Source organism: Amblyraja radiata, chromosome 5 (assembly GCF_010909765.2).
Source record: "Amblyraja radiata isolate CabotCenter1 chromosome 5, sAmbRad1.1.pri, whole genome shotgun sequence".
NCBI classification, from domain to species: domain Eukaryota; kingdom Metazoa; phylum Chordata; class Chondrichthyes; order Rajiformes; family Rajidae; genus Amblyraja; species Amblyraja radiata.
In genome coordinates this window covers 64,098,021-64,115,905 of record NC_045960.1, presented here as the reverse complement: position 1 = coordinate 64,115,905, position 17,885 = coordinate 64,098,021, and the positions used below count along the sequence as shown (strand labels likewise).

Sequence of the window (17,885 nt, the reverse complement as noted above, 5' to 3'; positions counted from 1 at the left end):
TTTCCTCCTTTTCTCCCGCGATCGGGGCAGTCGAGCCATCCACAGTCGGGCGATCAAAGCTCCCTCAGCCAGCGATCGAAGCTTCCGCGTCGGGGCGATCGAAGCTCCTGTGATCGGGGCGTTAGCAAAATCCTGCGGCTCGGAGCTTGCGAAGTCGGTCCCTCCACGATGTTAAGTTCGCAGGCTCCTGTGATTTGAGCTCCCGAAGTTGATCACCGACAAAGGGATCGCAAGCTCCACGATGTTGTTCGCAGGCTCCCTCAGCTGGAGCTCCCAAAGTCGATCCCCAGCAAGATGCTGCCGCGTCGGGGCGATCGAAGCTCCTGTGATCGGGGCGTTCGCAAAATCCTGCGGCTCGGAGCTTGCGAAGTCGGTCCCTCCACCTCGATGTTAGGTCGCAGTGCGGACGGAGATACGATACGGAAAAGTCGCATCTCTGTCGAGGAGATAAAAAAAGTTTCCCCCATCCTCCCCCTCCCACCTTCCACGTAATACAAAACTATAATTACACTGAAACATACATTTAACAATAGGCTAAATACAACAAAAGATGAAAAGGACGAGACAGACCGTTGGCGAGGTTGCCATCGTATGGCACAACCGTATGCTAGGAGCAGCTCCTGGCCTATCTAAAAATGAATGCCCATTTCATGAAAGTGCAGCATAGGACCATTTGTGTGTGAAACAGCAAAATTGGCATGCAGTGGACAGGAATACGTAATCCCACAATCAATGAATCTGATTAAAGTTTGATGATTGATGAGGCACAATCCAACAGCCAACAGGAGCTGGGAGTTCCAAGAATATGCCATCTTCAATCAGGCACATGCTGAAGGCAAGGCTGAAGATTTGTGACCATCATGAGTTCATGATCCGTCTTGGCTTTGTCTGTCACAGAAGCCAGTCTTCAACAAATACAATTGTCTCTTTGCGATGTTATGACTGAGAGCAGTGGATGGAGAAAAGACTATGGGGATCAGACAACATCCCAGCAATTGTTCTGAAGATTTGCACTCCAGATTTGCACCCCATAGCCGGTCATTGTGTCCCTAGATCAATGTGCCTCTGCACAATTGGAATATTGCCATCTGGCAAACAAAGTAGAAAGTTGGCCAGATGTGCCATGTTCACAAAAGATTAAAACAATTCTATTCCACTCATTTACTTTCCAAACAGTATTCTAAATCAGTGGGTAAACGACAGAAGCTTTTAACAGTTATACTATCACATGGCATCATTCCTCAATAATCTGTTCACTGATACCCAGTTCAGGTTTGGACAGCAGCACTCAGCTCTAACCCTCAGCACCGCAATGGTCCAAATATAGATCAACGATCCATTTCAGAATGACTGCTCTTGATATCATTTGACAGATTGTGATGTAAAAGAGCCCTGGCAAAACCTGTCAATGGTCATTGATTTCAGTATACCTTGCACGTGCAAGATGGCTATGGCAACTGGAGGTCAAACATGCCAACACATCACTACAACATTTCTGCAGGGCTGTACTCTGGGCCAACCATTTCCAATTGTTTGATCAATGATATTCCATTCATCTCTCTGTCAGAATAGGGATTTTCACAGAGACTCTGCATTGCTCTGTTCCAGTTGTTACTCCTCAACAACTCAAGCAGCCAGTTTCTGCATGCAGATTGACCAAGACATAATACATACTATAAAAACATAGATGATGCTGAAAACACTCAGCAGATCAAGCAGCATTGAACCGAAATGTTAATTCTGTTTCTCTTTCCACTGATGCTGCCTGATCTGCTGAGTTTTTCTGGCATTTTCTCTTTATATTTTGGATTAGACAAGTTCAATGATTTGGCCTCCTCCTGAACTAACTTCTGAATCCACTTAGCTGCCCATCTTGTAGTCATATTCCAGTCCACTGTTCAAATCCACAATGTTTAAACTCAAGGGCGTGGCTATTTGAAGATAACTTCCTCCTTAATGCTTCATTCTATGAGGCAAGAATCATCTCCTCAACTCTAAGCTGAATTTTCCTTAGTAGCAGACATTTGCTGCTGCGTGGTTGCTCTGAATCACATCTGTATCCTCCAGATCTCATAAGCTACAGTCACAATAATATTACCTGCCCTGCCATGTCTGTCATAATTTAAATTATTTAATGAGTAATTAAGTTTGTCAAAGAGTATTTAAAAGATTCAATAACATTTTAGTCTAGTTAATAATAACTTTTTAAAGGCGCTCGTACCAGTTTTGGTTTCACTGCTCTATTATTTTCCTACTGCATTATAATTTAGACTAAGCCCCTTTAAAATAGATGAAAAACAAACTGCAATACTCATTAGCCAATTATCTTCCTGTGTTATCACACTGATTATTTCTCCAATTTTTGTGTGCTTGATGCTGCCACAGATGATGCTTAATAGTTCAATTCCTGTGTTCTTTAAATATAGACATGACACCTTTTTGCCTTGTTTCAACTAATTTCTCCCACTCATCAAATTCCACATTTAATCATCTGTTGGAGCTTTAATCTGCAGAACTAGATCTTGATCACTTATTGGCAATATAGAGGAAAGGTTAACAATATAATCTATCATGTTCAAATAATTGGAATCCTAAGTATGGTGAAATGCACGTTTATCCTATGTATATTGTGAAGAAAGAACTTCAGTTTGAGAAGAAACATATTGTATTCCACAAGATTCATTAAGTACTTGAGATGCTTGCTTTTGGCTCTTATTCTTCTTTTTTCCATAATATCAAGAATTCAAAAGGTATGGAACATCTGGAACAAAATGTTACAGATTGGTATTATGATTAATGGTGGTTCAGGGCTCACCCAACATTGGGAACATTTTTCCTGCATCTAACTTGTCCAGTCCTATTATGATTGTATATGTTTCTATAAGATATACTCTCATCCTTCTAAATTCCAGTGAATACAAGCCCAGTCTTTCCAATCTTTCCTCATACGACAGTGCCGCCATCCCGGGAATTAACCTCGTGAACCCACGCTGCACTGCCTCAATGGCAAGGATGTCCTTCCTCAAATTAGGAGACCCAAACTGCACACAATACTCCAGCTGTGGTCTCACCAGGGCATTGTACAACTGCAGAAGGACCTCTTTACTCCTATACTTAAATCCTCTCGTTATGAGGGTCAACATGCCATTTGCTTTCTTCACTGCCTGCTGTACCTGCATGTTTACTTTCAGTGACTGGTGTACAAGGACACCCAGGTCTTGTTGCACTTCCCTTTTTCCTAATCTGATACCATTGATTAGGTATCTATGGTATCAAAGGCAGCTTTAAATACCTGGGGGTCCACATCACAGAGGATCTGACATGGACAACACCCACTGCCGCACTGGTGAGTAAGGCAAGGCAGCGCCTTTACCACCTCAGGCAGCTGCGGAAATTCAGAGTCTCTCTGAGGGTCCTTCAGTGCTTCTAGTCTGGGGCTGTAGAAAGCATCTTGTCCGGCAACATCTCAATATGGTTTAGGAACAGCTCTGCCCAGGACAGGAAGGCTCTGCAGAGAGTAGTACGTTCGGCTGAACGCACCATGGGAACTACACTCACCCCCCTGCAGGACCTATACACCAGGAGGTGCAGATCCAAAGCCAGCAACTTAATGAGGGACTCCTACCACCCCAGCAATGGACTGTTTCAGCTGCTACGGTCAGGAAAGCGCCTCCGCTGTCACGCTGTGAAAACAGAGAGGATGAGACGGAGTTTCTTCCCTCAGGCCATCAGGACTGTAAACTCTTATCTCACCAGAGACTAATTTACCGTTATGTTGTGTCTATTTTTAATTTTTTTTCTAAAATGTAAATAGTGGTTCTATTCTATTCTGTTCTGTTGTTTTTGCACAATCATTTCACTGCACATCTTGTACGTGTATGTGACAAATAAAGTTGACTTGACTTGATTTGAGATAATAATCTGCCTCCTTGTTCTTACTGCCAAAGTGGATAACCTCATATTTACCTGTATCTACATTATACTGCATCTACCATGCATCTGCCCACTCACTCAACTTATCCAAGTCACCCTGCAACCTCCTAGCATCCTCTTCGCAGTTCACACTGCCATCCAGCTTTGTGTCATCTGCAAATTTGCTAGTGTTACTTTTAATCCCATCATCTAAATCATTAATATATATTGTAAATAGTTGCGGCCCCAGCACCATGTCTTGCGGCACTCCACTCGCCACTACCTGCCATTCTGACAGGGACCTGTTTATTCCTACTCTTTGTTTCCTGTCTGCCAACCAATTCTCTATCCATGTCAATACCCTACTCCAAATACCATGCTCTAAATTTGCCCACAAATCTCCTGTGTGGGACCTTTAAACATATTACCAAAATAACATTTGCTGCAGTTATGTCCTTTGGCCATCTCATGTCAGTTAGTGTAATGTTTAACCTGTCAGATGGGTATAGTCGGTTTTAACAGCTATTATCATAAAATGCCTTTAGAAATTTCCTTGCAACCTGTATATTTTGTTGTGGATAAATTATGTGGGAAGCGAGAGTGTTTCTGTACCAATAGCAATAACAACCCATGCTATGGCCATGTCATGATAATTTTCAGTCCTTCACAGAAAACATGCTTGCATCAATCTGTAGTGTGCATGGTTAAGCATATATGTTACCATGGTCCAGGATTTATTGACACAAGTTGATCATACGCTGAATAATCCAACCACATTTTTGTTTGGAAGTGGAAAGAAATAATAGAAATTGCATTCATTGCAACGTGTAAAAAGAGTTGAGATACTGCATTATAAATTTGCTGCATGTCATTGTGGTATATCATGTCTTGATTGGTGAATATGTTTAGTTTTTGACTTTATTTGAAGCAGAAATAATATGTGAATGCTTCATTGAGCATAATTCCGATTGGTAACTACGCACTTCGTCCAAGCACATTATCGCATGCGTCATGCAAGCCATTTTAAATGACCATTTGGCAACCCAAAAAGCTGCCAAGGTTGCCCGGCTGACAATAGAGAAAAAAAATTACGTGAGAGCCCTGCAAGGTGTATCATATTTTTGACTGTCATAGGTCTTTCTTACATATGCTGTCACAATGCACTGTGGTCTCTAAACAACCCTTCAGTAATTTTCCTTGCCCACCATTTCAGAATAATAGTGTTTTAAACCAATAACTCGACACCAGCAGTGCAATAAATAAATAAATAAATAAATAAGCGCAGCTTTCCAGACCCTTATCTCATTGGCCACACTCGGCTGCAAATCGGTGTCAATCTGGTGGTCCATCTTCCTCTAGTCGTGCGGGTGGGGGATTGGGAGGGGCCTCACAAGTAAAACAGCTTAGGGCCTCTATTCATCTAAATCCGGCCCTGGCCAACACCATCAAAGACCCACACCATCCTGGCCACACACTCGTGTCACCAATGCCATCGGGAAGAAGTACAGGAACCTGAGAACTGTAACGTCCAGGTTCAGGAACAGCTTCTTCCTTACAACCATCAGGCTATTAAACACTAAAACCTCATGCTATGAACTACAATAGACTACAATAGAATATTATTATTATTGCTGCACTGTTATTGTTTGTTATTTTGAGTTTTGTTATATTATTTATTATGATTACATATTCTGCTGTGCTGCAGCAAGTAATAATTTTATTGTTCTATCTGGGACATATAACAATAAAACACTCTTGACTCTTGAAGATCTTTTGGAAAATAGTATTTTTTGCCATTGTATCAAGAAATATCATCTGGAAAATGATGATCTTTTAAAAATAATTTTAGATGAAGTAAACATGAGAAATTGTAATCCTGAAATCCTCTTAATAAGCCAACTTTCTAAGTTTTAGAAAATAGGTTATTTTTTGCAGAACCATAGAAAGGGATAAATCGTTATTCTCTGCAATTAACAGGCAAATGAAAGATGGCATTTGATTTTGTTCCTTTATTGGCAAATTGATCTATCTTTAAAAGGTCCCATATTTATGCTCTAATAGATCTATAACTTTGCCCCTCTGCAATAAAGTTGGTGATTTGGCCATTTTCGTTGGAACCAACAGCGACTGAAATCTGAAATAGGGTGTCATTTCTGTGCGTGTTTTTGTGTGATAAAGAGTAGATTGTAGGGAGGAGAAGGGAAACGAGACAATCAAATTACAACAGAACAGAAAGTAATTCCCGCACAATTAGACTGCATTCAAATAATTTAACTGAGGGGAGGGGGTGTTCGTGAGACACAACAAAATTGTTGTCCGTACACCTTTTGATCGTTTTCTTGATAGCAGTTAAAACGACGTGCAGTGGTTCAATTTTTGTTTGAATTCAAACCAATAAAGGTATTTTCTTAATGTCTTGCATTGTGTTTGTTTACAGCATAAATATGGTCTCAGGACAACAATGCCAGTCGTAAATAAATTGACTATTGATTTGTCCCAACCCTGACGCGGCTAGCTTCACTCAACTGCTTCGCTCTATTTCGCAGTTGTGGCACAACCTCCTCCTCTGAGTTCGTTACAAGTCTATATTAACAGGTATATATTTTCATTGGAGAATCACCCCTATTAGCCCAATCTGAATTAAGCCAATGTCCCAGTCTGATGAGACGATCAAAGAAAATGCAACAGACCCCCTTTTGCCCAGACTACCAACATCCTTACATTTTATCAGTGAACTGAAATCCAGGTGAAGGCCAATGTGTATGTGATACAATTTGTTTTAAGATCATTGGTTGATATTTAGGGCCCAGAAAGTATTGATGTCGTTTTTACACTAACAGAATGTTAATTGCGAATTATGTGAGATGGCAGGGCAATTTAGTAAGTCCAAAAATAAATCATTGACCGCTGCCCCTGGAACCACATCAACCAGTGTAGTTGATCTCAGCGGATGTTGCAATGTGACTTCGACCACCTTTTCAGTGAAGTAAATAAAATATTTTTACAATTTATATGATCAAAATGTCTCAAACTATGGCGCAAGATTTCCTGATCCTTGCCCTCCCGTCGCTAAATTATAAACCACTCTAAGTTTGGCAAATTGCAAGGCAAATTTACAATTTTAAACCAAGGGGCTAATTCTGGTTCCCGTGTAAACTGCCATTTTCATGATTTTTTTTGGAACACATCACAATGACATCTGGTGAAAATAGTTAAATCGTGTCAAAATCATTGATGAAACTGAATCTCACGGATAATGCTGTAGTAAAACACTAGTCCTTTCATCGGCACTCAGAGAGAAATAAAGACCAGCAAGTGAGTACACGGCAGAGCCGGTGTCCTGTTCTTTAATTTGTATGACTTCTGCCTGTACCATGTTCGGCGTGTCTCGCTTTTCTTCAGTCACACGCAACTGAAATTGTGATCAACGTTTTCAACCCTCCTTTTCAGTAAAAGTGGTTGATTTATTTTGAATAGATTTTAAAACGTGAACGTCTCGAAACTGACGACTTATCTGTACATTTGGAAGATTTCAATTCAACATTTCCCATCAAAGTTATCAATTAAGCCACATCGTCGGGCAGGCTTAATGCATGCAAACAATTGGCGATTAAACTACACAACATCGTGGACGTGAACGTGAAACGAATTTTTAATGCCCTTATAAAATAGCATCAATCATTAATATTGCCTTTTATATTATCTACTGAATGATCAGTTCGCGAAGCTATTAATCACAGATTGTCTGAAATGAAACCAGGCGTGAAAATGAATTTCTTCACACAAACTGCTCTCGCGGCTGTGTTCTGACGCTGGGTTTTAGCCATAAATTACAAACCCGCTGGGGAAAAAACCTCAAATTTCACATTTGCGATCATGCCTTTGATCAGTGTGCACACAAGTTAGATGAAGGAAAATGGCTAGGTATTTATTGGCAGACTAATTAGATCAAACGATAATGACTATTATTAAATGATATACACGGCTTACAATGCCTATTCTACCGTAAATAAGTACAATTTAAACACCCAACAGTGGAACTGGCCATGTCCTCCCGCTAGCGCACTATTCTAGACTGCAGGATGTGATCGCGCTGCTCGGGAGATGCATCAAATGGTTCTAAAACCTTCCCAATATGTTTCCTTTCAAACTACATTTAATCCAACAATGACAAAAGTAGGTGAAGCAAGGGAATGGAAATTGAGAACGGCATCGATTTCAGCGACCGGCGTCTTTGAAACGTGGTTATTAGTCACCTTACACTACCTGTGCAGCTTTGTGCGTTAGTAAATATTTACCCAATTTTACTGAATAATGAGGTGGTCACATTCTCACAGCCTACTGTAATAGCACCATCTCAACGTAATGCTCGTCCATTTAGAGTACATAGATTTTAAAATGTAAAACAAAATCGCGGAATGACCAGTGACATGTACAACACATTCCACATTCTTATACTTGGTTACAGTAGTTAGATAGCCCGCAGGGTGCAATTTTATTTGCATTAATTAATTTACTATTAACTGTTTAAAAATTCATAGATTGAAGGCAACCTTAGTCAATGCCAGCGCATTACTGTAACGTAGCAATTGACGACCTTTAACCTATTATTTTACCTTTTCAGGCGCAGCGTGTACATTCTTGCCTTGCTTTCAGTTATCAGATTAGCTCTTTCTGAATCCACAAACTGATCCATATTTCCAAATGATACTCTCGAACTTGGAAAGCACTAAACAGATATCCTTCCTATTAACTTAAATCACTTTGTCGAAGATGCTACTTGTTTAAAGATCATCTCAAACCGTAACGTTTTTTTCACGGAGACGATCTGAATGGGGCTCTTCCGACCACCCAAAGTTTCTGCTGCTGGGCTGAAGCTGCTTTGACTCGGGGATTCGTTCGCGCTGTGCTATTTGTTAATAGGAGAGAGTCGTGTGCAAAGGGCAATCGGAGCTGCTTTGACTGAAAGAAGCTCTGCTTCCAGCTCACTGTGCGACGTGTGTCGACACCGCTGTCACATCTTTCAAACCAAAGGGCTAGCGAAACCTAGTTTGTTTCGCCGTAGGAACGGTGGCTTGAGCTCTGCCGCCTTCTGAACACGTCGATTCTTGGAATATATGCACATTTTAAAATAACAATGCGAGCTCGGGTGTCTTTGTAATACTAGAACGGCTCCGTTCTGGGCATTTCTGCAGCTCAGGTGCAAACTTGTTCAGTGCGTCAAGGGACAACAAATGGCACACGAAGTCTTTTCGGCGACATAAAGATATGTGTTTATCATATAAATTATTTTTACCAGAGCGTGCGAGGCTTTCAACAGGTTTCAGAGGATTCATTTATGGATGGAAAATCGATTTCAAATGCACGGTTCAGTCCAACTTATATTCAGTTTTGTATTTTGAACTCTACAGGCTCTTCTTCGGATCGTGTCATAACTCATTTGCGACGGCAGGCTGACCTGCTACTCGCTGAGACGGTCTCTGCAATAACAGTTCTCTTGTTGCTCTTCAATTCACGTTTCCCAGTGATGCATCTCATCACCCCAGATTTTGGGTCGTCCCATGACCTCTTCCTGTTCTTACCTTCTGTGTGGTTCTGTTGACAGATTGTTAAGGGTTTGGACACACTAGAGACAGGAAACATGTTCCCGATGTTGGGGGAGTCCAGAACCAGGGGCCACAGTTTAAGAATAAGGAGTAAGCCATTTAGAACGGAGACGAGGAAACACTTTTTCTCACAGAGAGTGGTGAGTCTGTGGAATTCTCTGACTCAGAGGGTGGTGGAGGCCAGTTCTCTGGATGCTTTCAAGAGAGAGCTAGATAGGGCTCTTAAAAATAGCGGAGTCAGGGGATATGGGGAGAAGGCAGAAACGGGGTACTGATTGGGGATGATCAGCCATGATCACGTTGAATGGCGGTGCTGTCTCGAAGGGCCAAATGACCTACTCCTGCACCTATTGTCTATTGTCTATTGTCTATAACTCTTTAAAGGCCATGACCAGTGATGAACTCTCTCCTACTCGGCAAGAGGTACAGAAGTTTAAAAAGGCATACTCCTGATTGTGGAACATGTTCTTCCCAGCTATTATCAGACAGCTGAACTGTCCTCTCGTCAACTAAAGAGCGGTCCTGACCTCCTTCCTACCTGCCTTATTGGGGACCCTCGAACAATCTTTAATCGGACTTTAGCTTCCACAGAATGTTACACCTTTTATCCTGTTTATTTTATACACTGTGGTAATCATGTATAGTCTTTTGCTGACTAGATAACATGCAACTAAAAAAAAAGTAACTGTTCCTTGGTAAACATGACAATAATAAACTAAACATAGGAACAGAATGAGGCCATTCGGCCCATCAACTCTACTCCACCATTCGATCATGGCTGATCTAATTTTCCCTTTCCAACACATTTGCCTGCCTTCTCCCCATTACCTTTGGCACCCTTACTAATAAAGAACCAACCAATCCCCACTTTAAAATACCCAATATCATGACCCACCTTTTATACTGTGCAAAACCTGGAAATTGGCAAAATATCTTCTTCCTTGTATTCCAGTTATGTTTGCGCAATAGCATCGTGATATGAGTGAGGATGTGAATGGTTATTCTCCAGGTGTTGAATTTTTAATAAGCAGCACATAACAACAGATAAGAGAATTGAACAAACTTGTCTTGAAGGATACGATCACCAATCTGCAAGTATGGAGAGGGAAGACAAGCAAAAATAATAATGTGACCATGAGTGAAACCTATTCAAAACTGTTAAAATAATTTTCACTTTTTCCAAATTTCAAATTGGTCTTCAGGAACAAAAGCAAGGCTATCTCAAACATTCCTGCATACGTTTCTTTCCTTGGTTGTGCTCAAGTCACTTAAAGTGCTAATTTATTATCTCTTCTCTTTGTTCCAAACCCTTCCTTCCTTTTGTCAGATAAAAATTATATTTTTAATTTCTTTCACTTCCACAGTGGCTTTGTAATTCAACATCAAAACACCCCCAAAATATCTGCATAGAATCAAGGCATCTGGTGCACCAAAACATGACAAGTAAAGTCCTTGATCAATTGTATGATTCATCTTCATGCATAAGCATCTTGAAAGTACTGATGAAGCAGTAAGCGATTACTGGGCTAGGTAGCAAGAAGTGAAAATTAAATATATTGAAAGTTTTAATTCTTGGAGGAAGGCAATAACATAGAATAACACAAGGCCTTAACAGATAATATTCAGGATGTGGATGTTGCTGGTAGGGTCAGCATTTACTCATTGCAAATTACTCTCAAGTATCAGTGGGCCTTTTGAACCAATGCATAAGGAGAATCCACTATTTAGACTCAATTATAGTTGGTTTGACTCAACTGCTTTCTAGATCACTTTAGCGTCGATCAGCATTATTGTGAAGGAGCACCACATACATGAAGCAGGTTTTCTGTTGTAGAATCTTTTTTTTAAGGACCTTTTTAAAAATCAAGTGTTGGCTTTTTAATTCCCAGATTTTTTTTAAATTCCTGAGTTGGATTTAATCTCTTGTTCTTTGGAGTACTAAAATAGACCTCTGTATACCAGCTTAGTAACATAATCACTGTGGTATCATTAACATAATAGAATTATTAATTTATACCCCGGAGATATGTTATATGCCATGTTACAGAAGTTCTGAAAAGAGCCAGAGAGGGGGCTAGATTTGAAGGTTCTGAAAACTGGCATATATATTGTGGTATGTGATAAATCTACATTTCTACCTTTTTCAATAAAAGGGGCATCCAGTCAGCACTAACCATGCTAATTATTATCTGGATGCACCAGGAGGGGAACAACATTGAGAGTCATAAGTTCCAGTTAAAGCTTACACCACTTAAAAAGGAGATGTATGATGGCTGGTGCAGTATCTGGTAGTTGCACTTCTTTTGAATTTATCTTGGGAAACCTAACATAAGTGGACAACATCAGGGAGAGTATTCTCTAAGTTGCTGGAGGCAATGGAGTGATTTCCAATAAATGCTGAGAATTTAGTGACTTTTTACAATAAAAAAGTTGTGGCAACAGATAGCAATGGAGATCAATCACAGAGTGTAGCTTTAAGAATCTGGATGCATTGACAAATTTCAATAACTTCACAAGGGAAGGCAAGATCAGGGGATGCATCTTTCAATTCCACATTCCGCTAACTACTCAACTGATTTCAAACAGTATTAAATGGTTCTATTACATATATCAATAGATCAGGAGTCATATCTAATGATCATATGCTCCAATCATTAACAAAACACTTTTGAAAGCCTCAGATCTACCTCCCAGTGTTTGCACACGCCACCTACTATTTGCCCAAGATTGCCATATCACTCATATAAGTTACATTACACTGGTACACTCAGTTTCTCTTGTAGAACAAGAAGATGCATAACAGGAGACAGTGGGAATTAACCAGAAAGCCCTGCGTGTACTAAATGAATGGTTGTAGTCACTGTTAGAGGGAATGGAGTTATTGAAGCCATGATCAATGACGAGGCGCAAGTCATTAAATAAAATTGTATTCCCTCTACCAAATTCTCTATCTCACATTTTATCTGATAAGATACACTCGAGGCACTCGTGGTAAAAGTCTGGCACAAATGGCCTGCAGCCAGGGTGAGATCACACGTGTTTCGATGAGGAGGAATTGGTTGAGGAATGCATCAAACTAAACTGCAGAAGAATAATGGAAGGACAAAAAAAAAAATCATCACCATAGAAGCTTTGAAAGTCGCCAGCAATGTAATCCTCCGCCTATTCTACAGTTGCAATTGTACCTGCAGCAGGTGATAGCGTCGACAGCGGTGAGATCTCGGCGGCGGTGAAATGGCGGCAGCGGTGAAGTCTCGCAACGATGGGGCCTCGGCGGCAGTGAAGACTCACGGGTCGAGCTAAGGTCGACGATCGATGAGAGCGTGGAGGACTGCCGTGAGGGGGGAGGGGAAGAGCAATGGGGACACGGTGTGTGGGGACTGCTGTGGTGGGTGGGGGACAAAAGGGGGAGCCGGCGTGCTTTGTAACTTTGTCAGCGCCATGGGTGGCTACTGTTTGTATGCATTGTGTATGCAAGCAAAGAATTTCACTGTGCCTAGTCACATGTGACAATATCCCTTCCTATATTTCAGTGAGAAGTTACGTAGTGAAGCATCCATGTCCCAAACATTGTTCATCACCAAGGTTAAAGTTGGTTGAATTATTTCAAGAACACTCACAAGATATGCCAAAGGAGTGCCTTAAGAAAAATATACGCCAGTCATCACATCAAGAATAATATACGCCAGTCATCACATCAGCGATAGGGAAGCAATTGAAGAGCATTCTAAGAGATAAGACGTACTTGCATTTGGAAGAGAATGGGCTAATTAGGGACAGGCAGCATTGCATTGTGCAGGGTGGGTCGTGATTTAAAATCCTGATTGACTTTTTGTGGAGGTGACCAATATGATTGATGAGTTTAGGCCAGTGGATGTTGTCTACAGAGAGTTTAGTAAGGCATTTGACAGTTACCTCATGGTAGACGGATCCACAGTGAACTTGGGCGTTTGGGTTCACAACAGGCTTACCAATTGAAGACAGAAGGAAGGTTGTTATTTTGGCTGGAGGTCTGTGACCAGTAGGGTTCCACAGGAATCTTTGTAGTTTGTGATATAGATGAAGGACTTGGACAAAAATTGGACAAAAATATAGATACAGTAGTTAGTAAATATGCAGAGGTTACAAAGATTGTTGGAGTTGCGTACAGTATAGAAGGCTGTCATATAATACAGCAGGATATAGATCAGTTACATATATGGGTGGAGAAATGGCAGATGGAGTTTAATCCAGGAAAATTGGGTGTTGCACGTTTGGAGTCAAATGCAAGGGGAAATTATACAGTTCATGGCAGGAGTCTTATTAGCATTGATATACAGAGGGATCTTATGGTCCAAGACATATCTCCCTGAAAGTAGCAAAGCAAGTGGAAAGTGTGGGACAGAAGCAGATGGTATGCTTGTCTTCACTTGTCGAGATATTTGAGTATAAGTCAAGAAGTCATGTTGCAACTTTGTAAAATTTTGGTCAGACCACATTTGGTGTATTGTGTGCATTCTGATCATCCCACTACAGAAATGCTGCTGAAACATTGGAGAGTGTGCAGAAGAGGATTACCAGGATGCTGCCTGGATTAGAATGTACAATATTAGCTATAGTGAGAGACTGGACAAACCTGGATTGTTTTCTCTGGAAGGTTGACTGAGGGCTGACCTGATAGAGGTTTCTAAATTTATGGGAGATATAGATCGGGTAAACAAAATCTTTTCTCAAGGGTGGAAATGTCAAATGCGGGTAGGCATAGTTTTAATGTTAGAGAACAAACGTTTAAAGTACATGTGCGAGCAAGTTTTTTTTACACCAAGTGTGGTAGTTGCCTAGATCTTGATGGCAGGGGTGGGAGTAGTAGCATAAAGGGCCTGTCCCACTTGCTGAATTTTTCGGCGTCATATCAGTGTCGCCAAAAGATTTGGAACATTTCAAAATCCAGCAGCGACAAAAATGTTACGACACTCAAAAAATACCGCGCGTCATACGTCATCACGCCGCATCACGCTACGACGTTTCGGTGACCTGATACGTCAGTCAATGATGCCGGCAGTCGCCAAAAAAATCGCCAAGTGTGACAGGCCCTTTACAATGGTGTTTTAAGAGTCTTTAGATACACACAGGAATATGCAGGGTCTGGAGACATATGGATCATTTGCAGGCAGAAGGAATTGGATAATTTGGCATCGTGAGTCTAAGGGCATGTTCATATTTGTACTGTTCCATGTGCAATATGTAAAATGATTTAAAATGCAATTAGACTTGGAAATCATCGGTGTAATAATGGACCAGTTTAATTTTAAAATATGACCAATTTATGTAAATTTCAGGTTAAATATAGATACAGGTGCACAACCTTTTATCCGAAAGCCTTGGGACCAGACACTTTTCGTAATTCAGAATTTGTCGGTCTTCGGAATGGAATTTTTTTAGCGTAGATTTTAATGGCTGGCTCAGTGGTAGAGTGCTCGGCTCATATCCGCAAGGTCGCGAGTTTGCGCCTTGATCCTGGCAGTTACTCGATCGCGAGTTTGAGTCTTCAATGTAGTTTTTTCTTGCAGAATAAATGTTTGTATGAAATGCAGTGTAGGAGAGGTGTACTGACCGTGTGGGCAGAACTTTGGAAGTGATTGCCCACCAGTCTAAAAAGCCGCTGTGTCTCCCTGTCCCTGGGATAGCAGGGGGCGATCAAACAGCACAATACCCCCCTCCCCCTCCAACTCCGGAGGAATCCGCTCCCCGATGGGCCGCTACGGCGACAAGTGGCAGTTTGCCCACAGCCCGAGCTGCGCCCCCTCATCCGCCACCCCAAGAACAAGACGTACCTTGCACACCATCAGCTTCTGCCCCTACGTGTTCCTCTGGAGTTGGAGCGGGGCTGGGCTGGAGTTGCTGCTGGCTGTGGGTCTCTGGGATCTCCGTGCTTGCAGTGGGCCTGGGGGTCGGTGGGAGCTGTGGAGCTGTGGTCCTACGGACCTACCTCCGTGGAGCTAGCCAGCTTCGGAGCGTGGAGAGCTGCGGTGGCGCGCTGCTGCGACCCGACTCCGGTGGATGGTGACACCGGGAGCTCGCGGGTCCCCGGTGGGAGACCGCTTTGCGGGGCATCGGCAGCGGCGACTTCTCCCGCCCGAATTACGGGGTTGAAAGTGACCTGGAGCGGGGCCTTACAACGCCCGGCGCGGCTGTAAATTGCCGCGGACTTGCTAGCGCCCGCCGGGGGCTTTGACCTCGACTTTGGGAGAGGAATGGAGAGCAGGGGAGAGACAAGTCTTTGCCTTCCATCACAGTGAGGAGGAGACTCACTGTGATGGATGTTTATGTGAATTGAATTGTGTTGGTGTGTGTCTTGGTTCTTTTTTTGTATGGCTGCAGGTTATTATTGTATTGTATTGGTGTCCCATTGGTCCTGACGTCTCCGGCCACCCCCCTGGACTGGAGCTGAAGGGTGCATGTGTTTTGCTTGTATTAGTTATAAGTATTATGTGTACGTTTTCTCTGTTGCTGATTGCTTTGATCACAAAATGTCATAGTGCTTACTGAGGACTCAGTGTCTTACTCATTAACTGACTTTCTTAACTAAATGAGAAAAATAATTTATAGAATGATTGATCAGTAGTAGATGACTGGTAATAAAATACACCTATCTTATGCAAAGATCCATAAGAATGACTCTCGACCCCTGATCTAATATTTCCACTGTTTAAGCTGCAGTGCATGTGGGGTTGGTTGACCGAATAGCTCAAGCATGGTACATTTTGTATGGTATTACAATTGAAAGAGGCAAATTAGATTTACTGATAAAATCTTGCATAAGGGGAGATAAGAAGAGGGTGACTGAAAATGTTAAATCTCCTGCAGCATGCTAGCTAGTAGCACAGTTATAAAAAGGCCACCAATTATTTCCTTATTTTTGAGACTCAGATGTGGCATTTAAACAAAGATAAAATTAATATCTGTGAATACAAACTAAATACTTTTTCTTATTAGATACAGAATTATGGATACATTATTATTTCATAAAAAGTAATGATTACCATGTTTATTAATGTAAGTATTTATGGGTGTAAAATGAAAAGTCTCATGACGGTATTTGGTTAAAATTGTATTAGCTGTTGGCCATAACATCTCGCAGTCCAATATAACATTTTGCGAGTTCATCAGAAATAGTAAGATTAAACGAGAACTTACCAGTTTGAAGTTTGATCTTTATTTTATGAGGAGTCACGTGAGTGACTACGTGAAGATTTTAAAGCTCTGTGATTTCATGCCGTGGAACCAAGTCCAGGCGTCATACACTGCATCAGTAGGCCAATGATGAGTGAGCATTAAGAATGCATTCAGACATGACATAGATATAGACATGTTGATGCTATAAATGAATAATAGTGGCAATAGTAACCTCCCTCAACCTGGAGGAAGTATGAACCATACCTAACATAGAGTTGGCAAATACCCCTGTTCTGGCAATAGGTTTATTCTGAATATTTGGATAGATCAGTAGTTTGACCATCCTGCAACCGCTAGGATGTGGTCCATCCCTGCTGCTGAGATATAGCGGTCCTGGTGGAGTGAGACTCAATGTCAATGTACACTCCTGTATATGCCAGACCCATATAACCATCTGGAGAAGGTTCGTAGTGATTCCTTCTAACAAGATTTTATGTAACTTATAATATTGCTGTCAGTCTATAAAGCTCTTAGGAACCTTGACATACTGGTGTAAATGCATGATCACACGCAACCCAAGGCCCATGGGGTATGCAACTCTAGTTTGATCTTATGTCCCTGTCTAATCTGCTTGATTAATCATAAACAAACATGTTATAATAGCCCGCAGATATGATCATCCTATCCAGTGTTGCAATGACTGGACCCATAGCCCTGTACTCAGTGTCATGGCGTAATTACTAGTACGTGAGTATGACCATGGGCAGGGATGTTGCTGATGCCCATCGGTGAAGTGATGTAGTACAATGTTAACAACCCATATCTCTGCGTCCCTAAACCTGGGAGGTTTTAAGCTGACGGTACCTTCATTCTCTGGATAACAGAGGGTGAGAACCGAACAGAGTGGTTTATGTACTCATCAGCCAAATGATTAGGAGGTACTTAAGGCACAGTAATGGAATAGTAACTTAATGTTATAATCCCATAAAACTGAATTTTAATGTGTCAGTCATCCGTGCCGTGTTAAACGTAAGGAAGCATAAACAATGCTTCCCATCTCCTGTGCAGATAGCTGCTATATGGTGCTATCCCTGCAATCTGTAGTGAGCACTCTAGCGCTCATGGTTTGACAACCCAAGCCGCAGAAACGATCTCTCAGAGTCTGTGAGTCTATGATTGATTATATCATGCAGAGGATGGTTTCAACATCAC

General features: G+C 41.6%; 1 protein-coding gene across 1 annotated transcript in view; it reads right to left on the bottom strand.

Moving 5' to 3' along the window:
- slc30a3 (solute carrier family 30 member 3) overlaps window positions 1-8,797 on the bottom strand; it is a 101,456-nt gene extending 92,659 nt beyond the window's left edge. Inside the window, exon 1 of the mRNA XM_033021402.1 lies at window positions 8,529-8,797. Coding sequence (XP_032877293.1) covers window positions 8,529-8,608 — 80 coding nt within the window. The 5' untranslated portion in view covers window positions 8,609-8,797. The remainder of the gene's footprint in view (window positions 1-8,528) is intronic.
- Window positions 8,798-17,885: the final 9,088 nt, after the last annotated feature.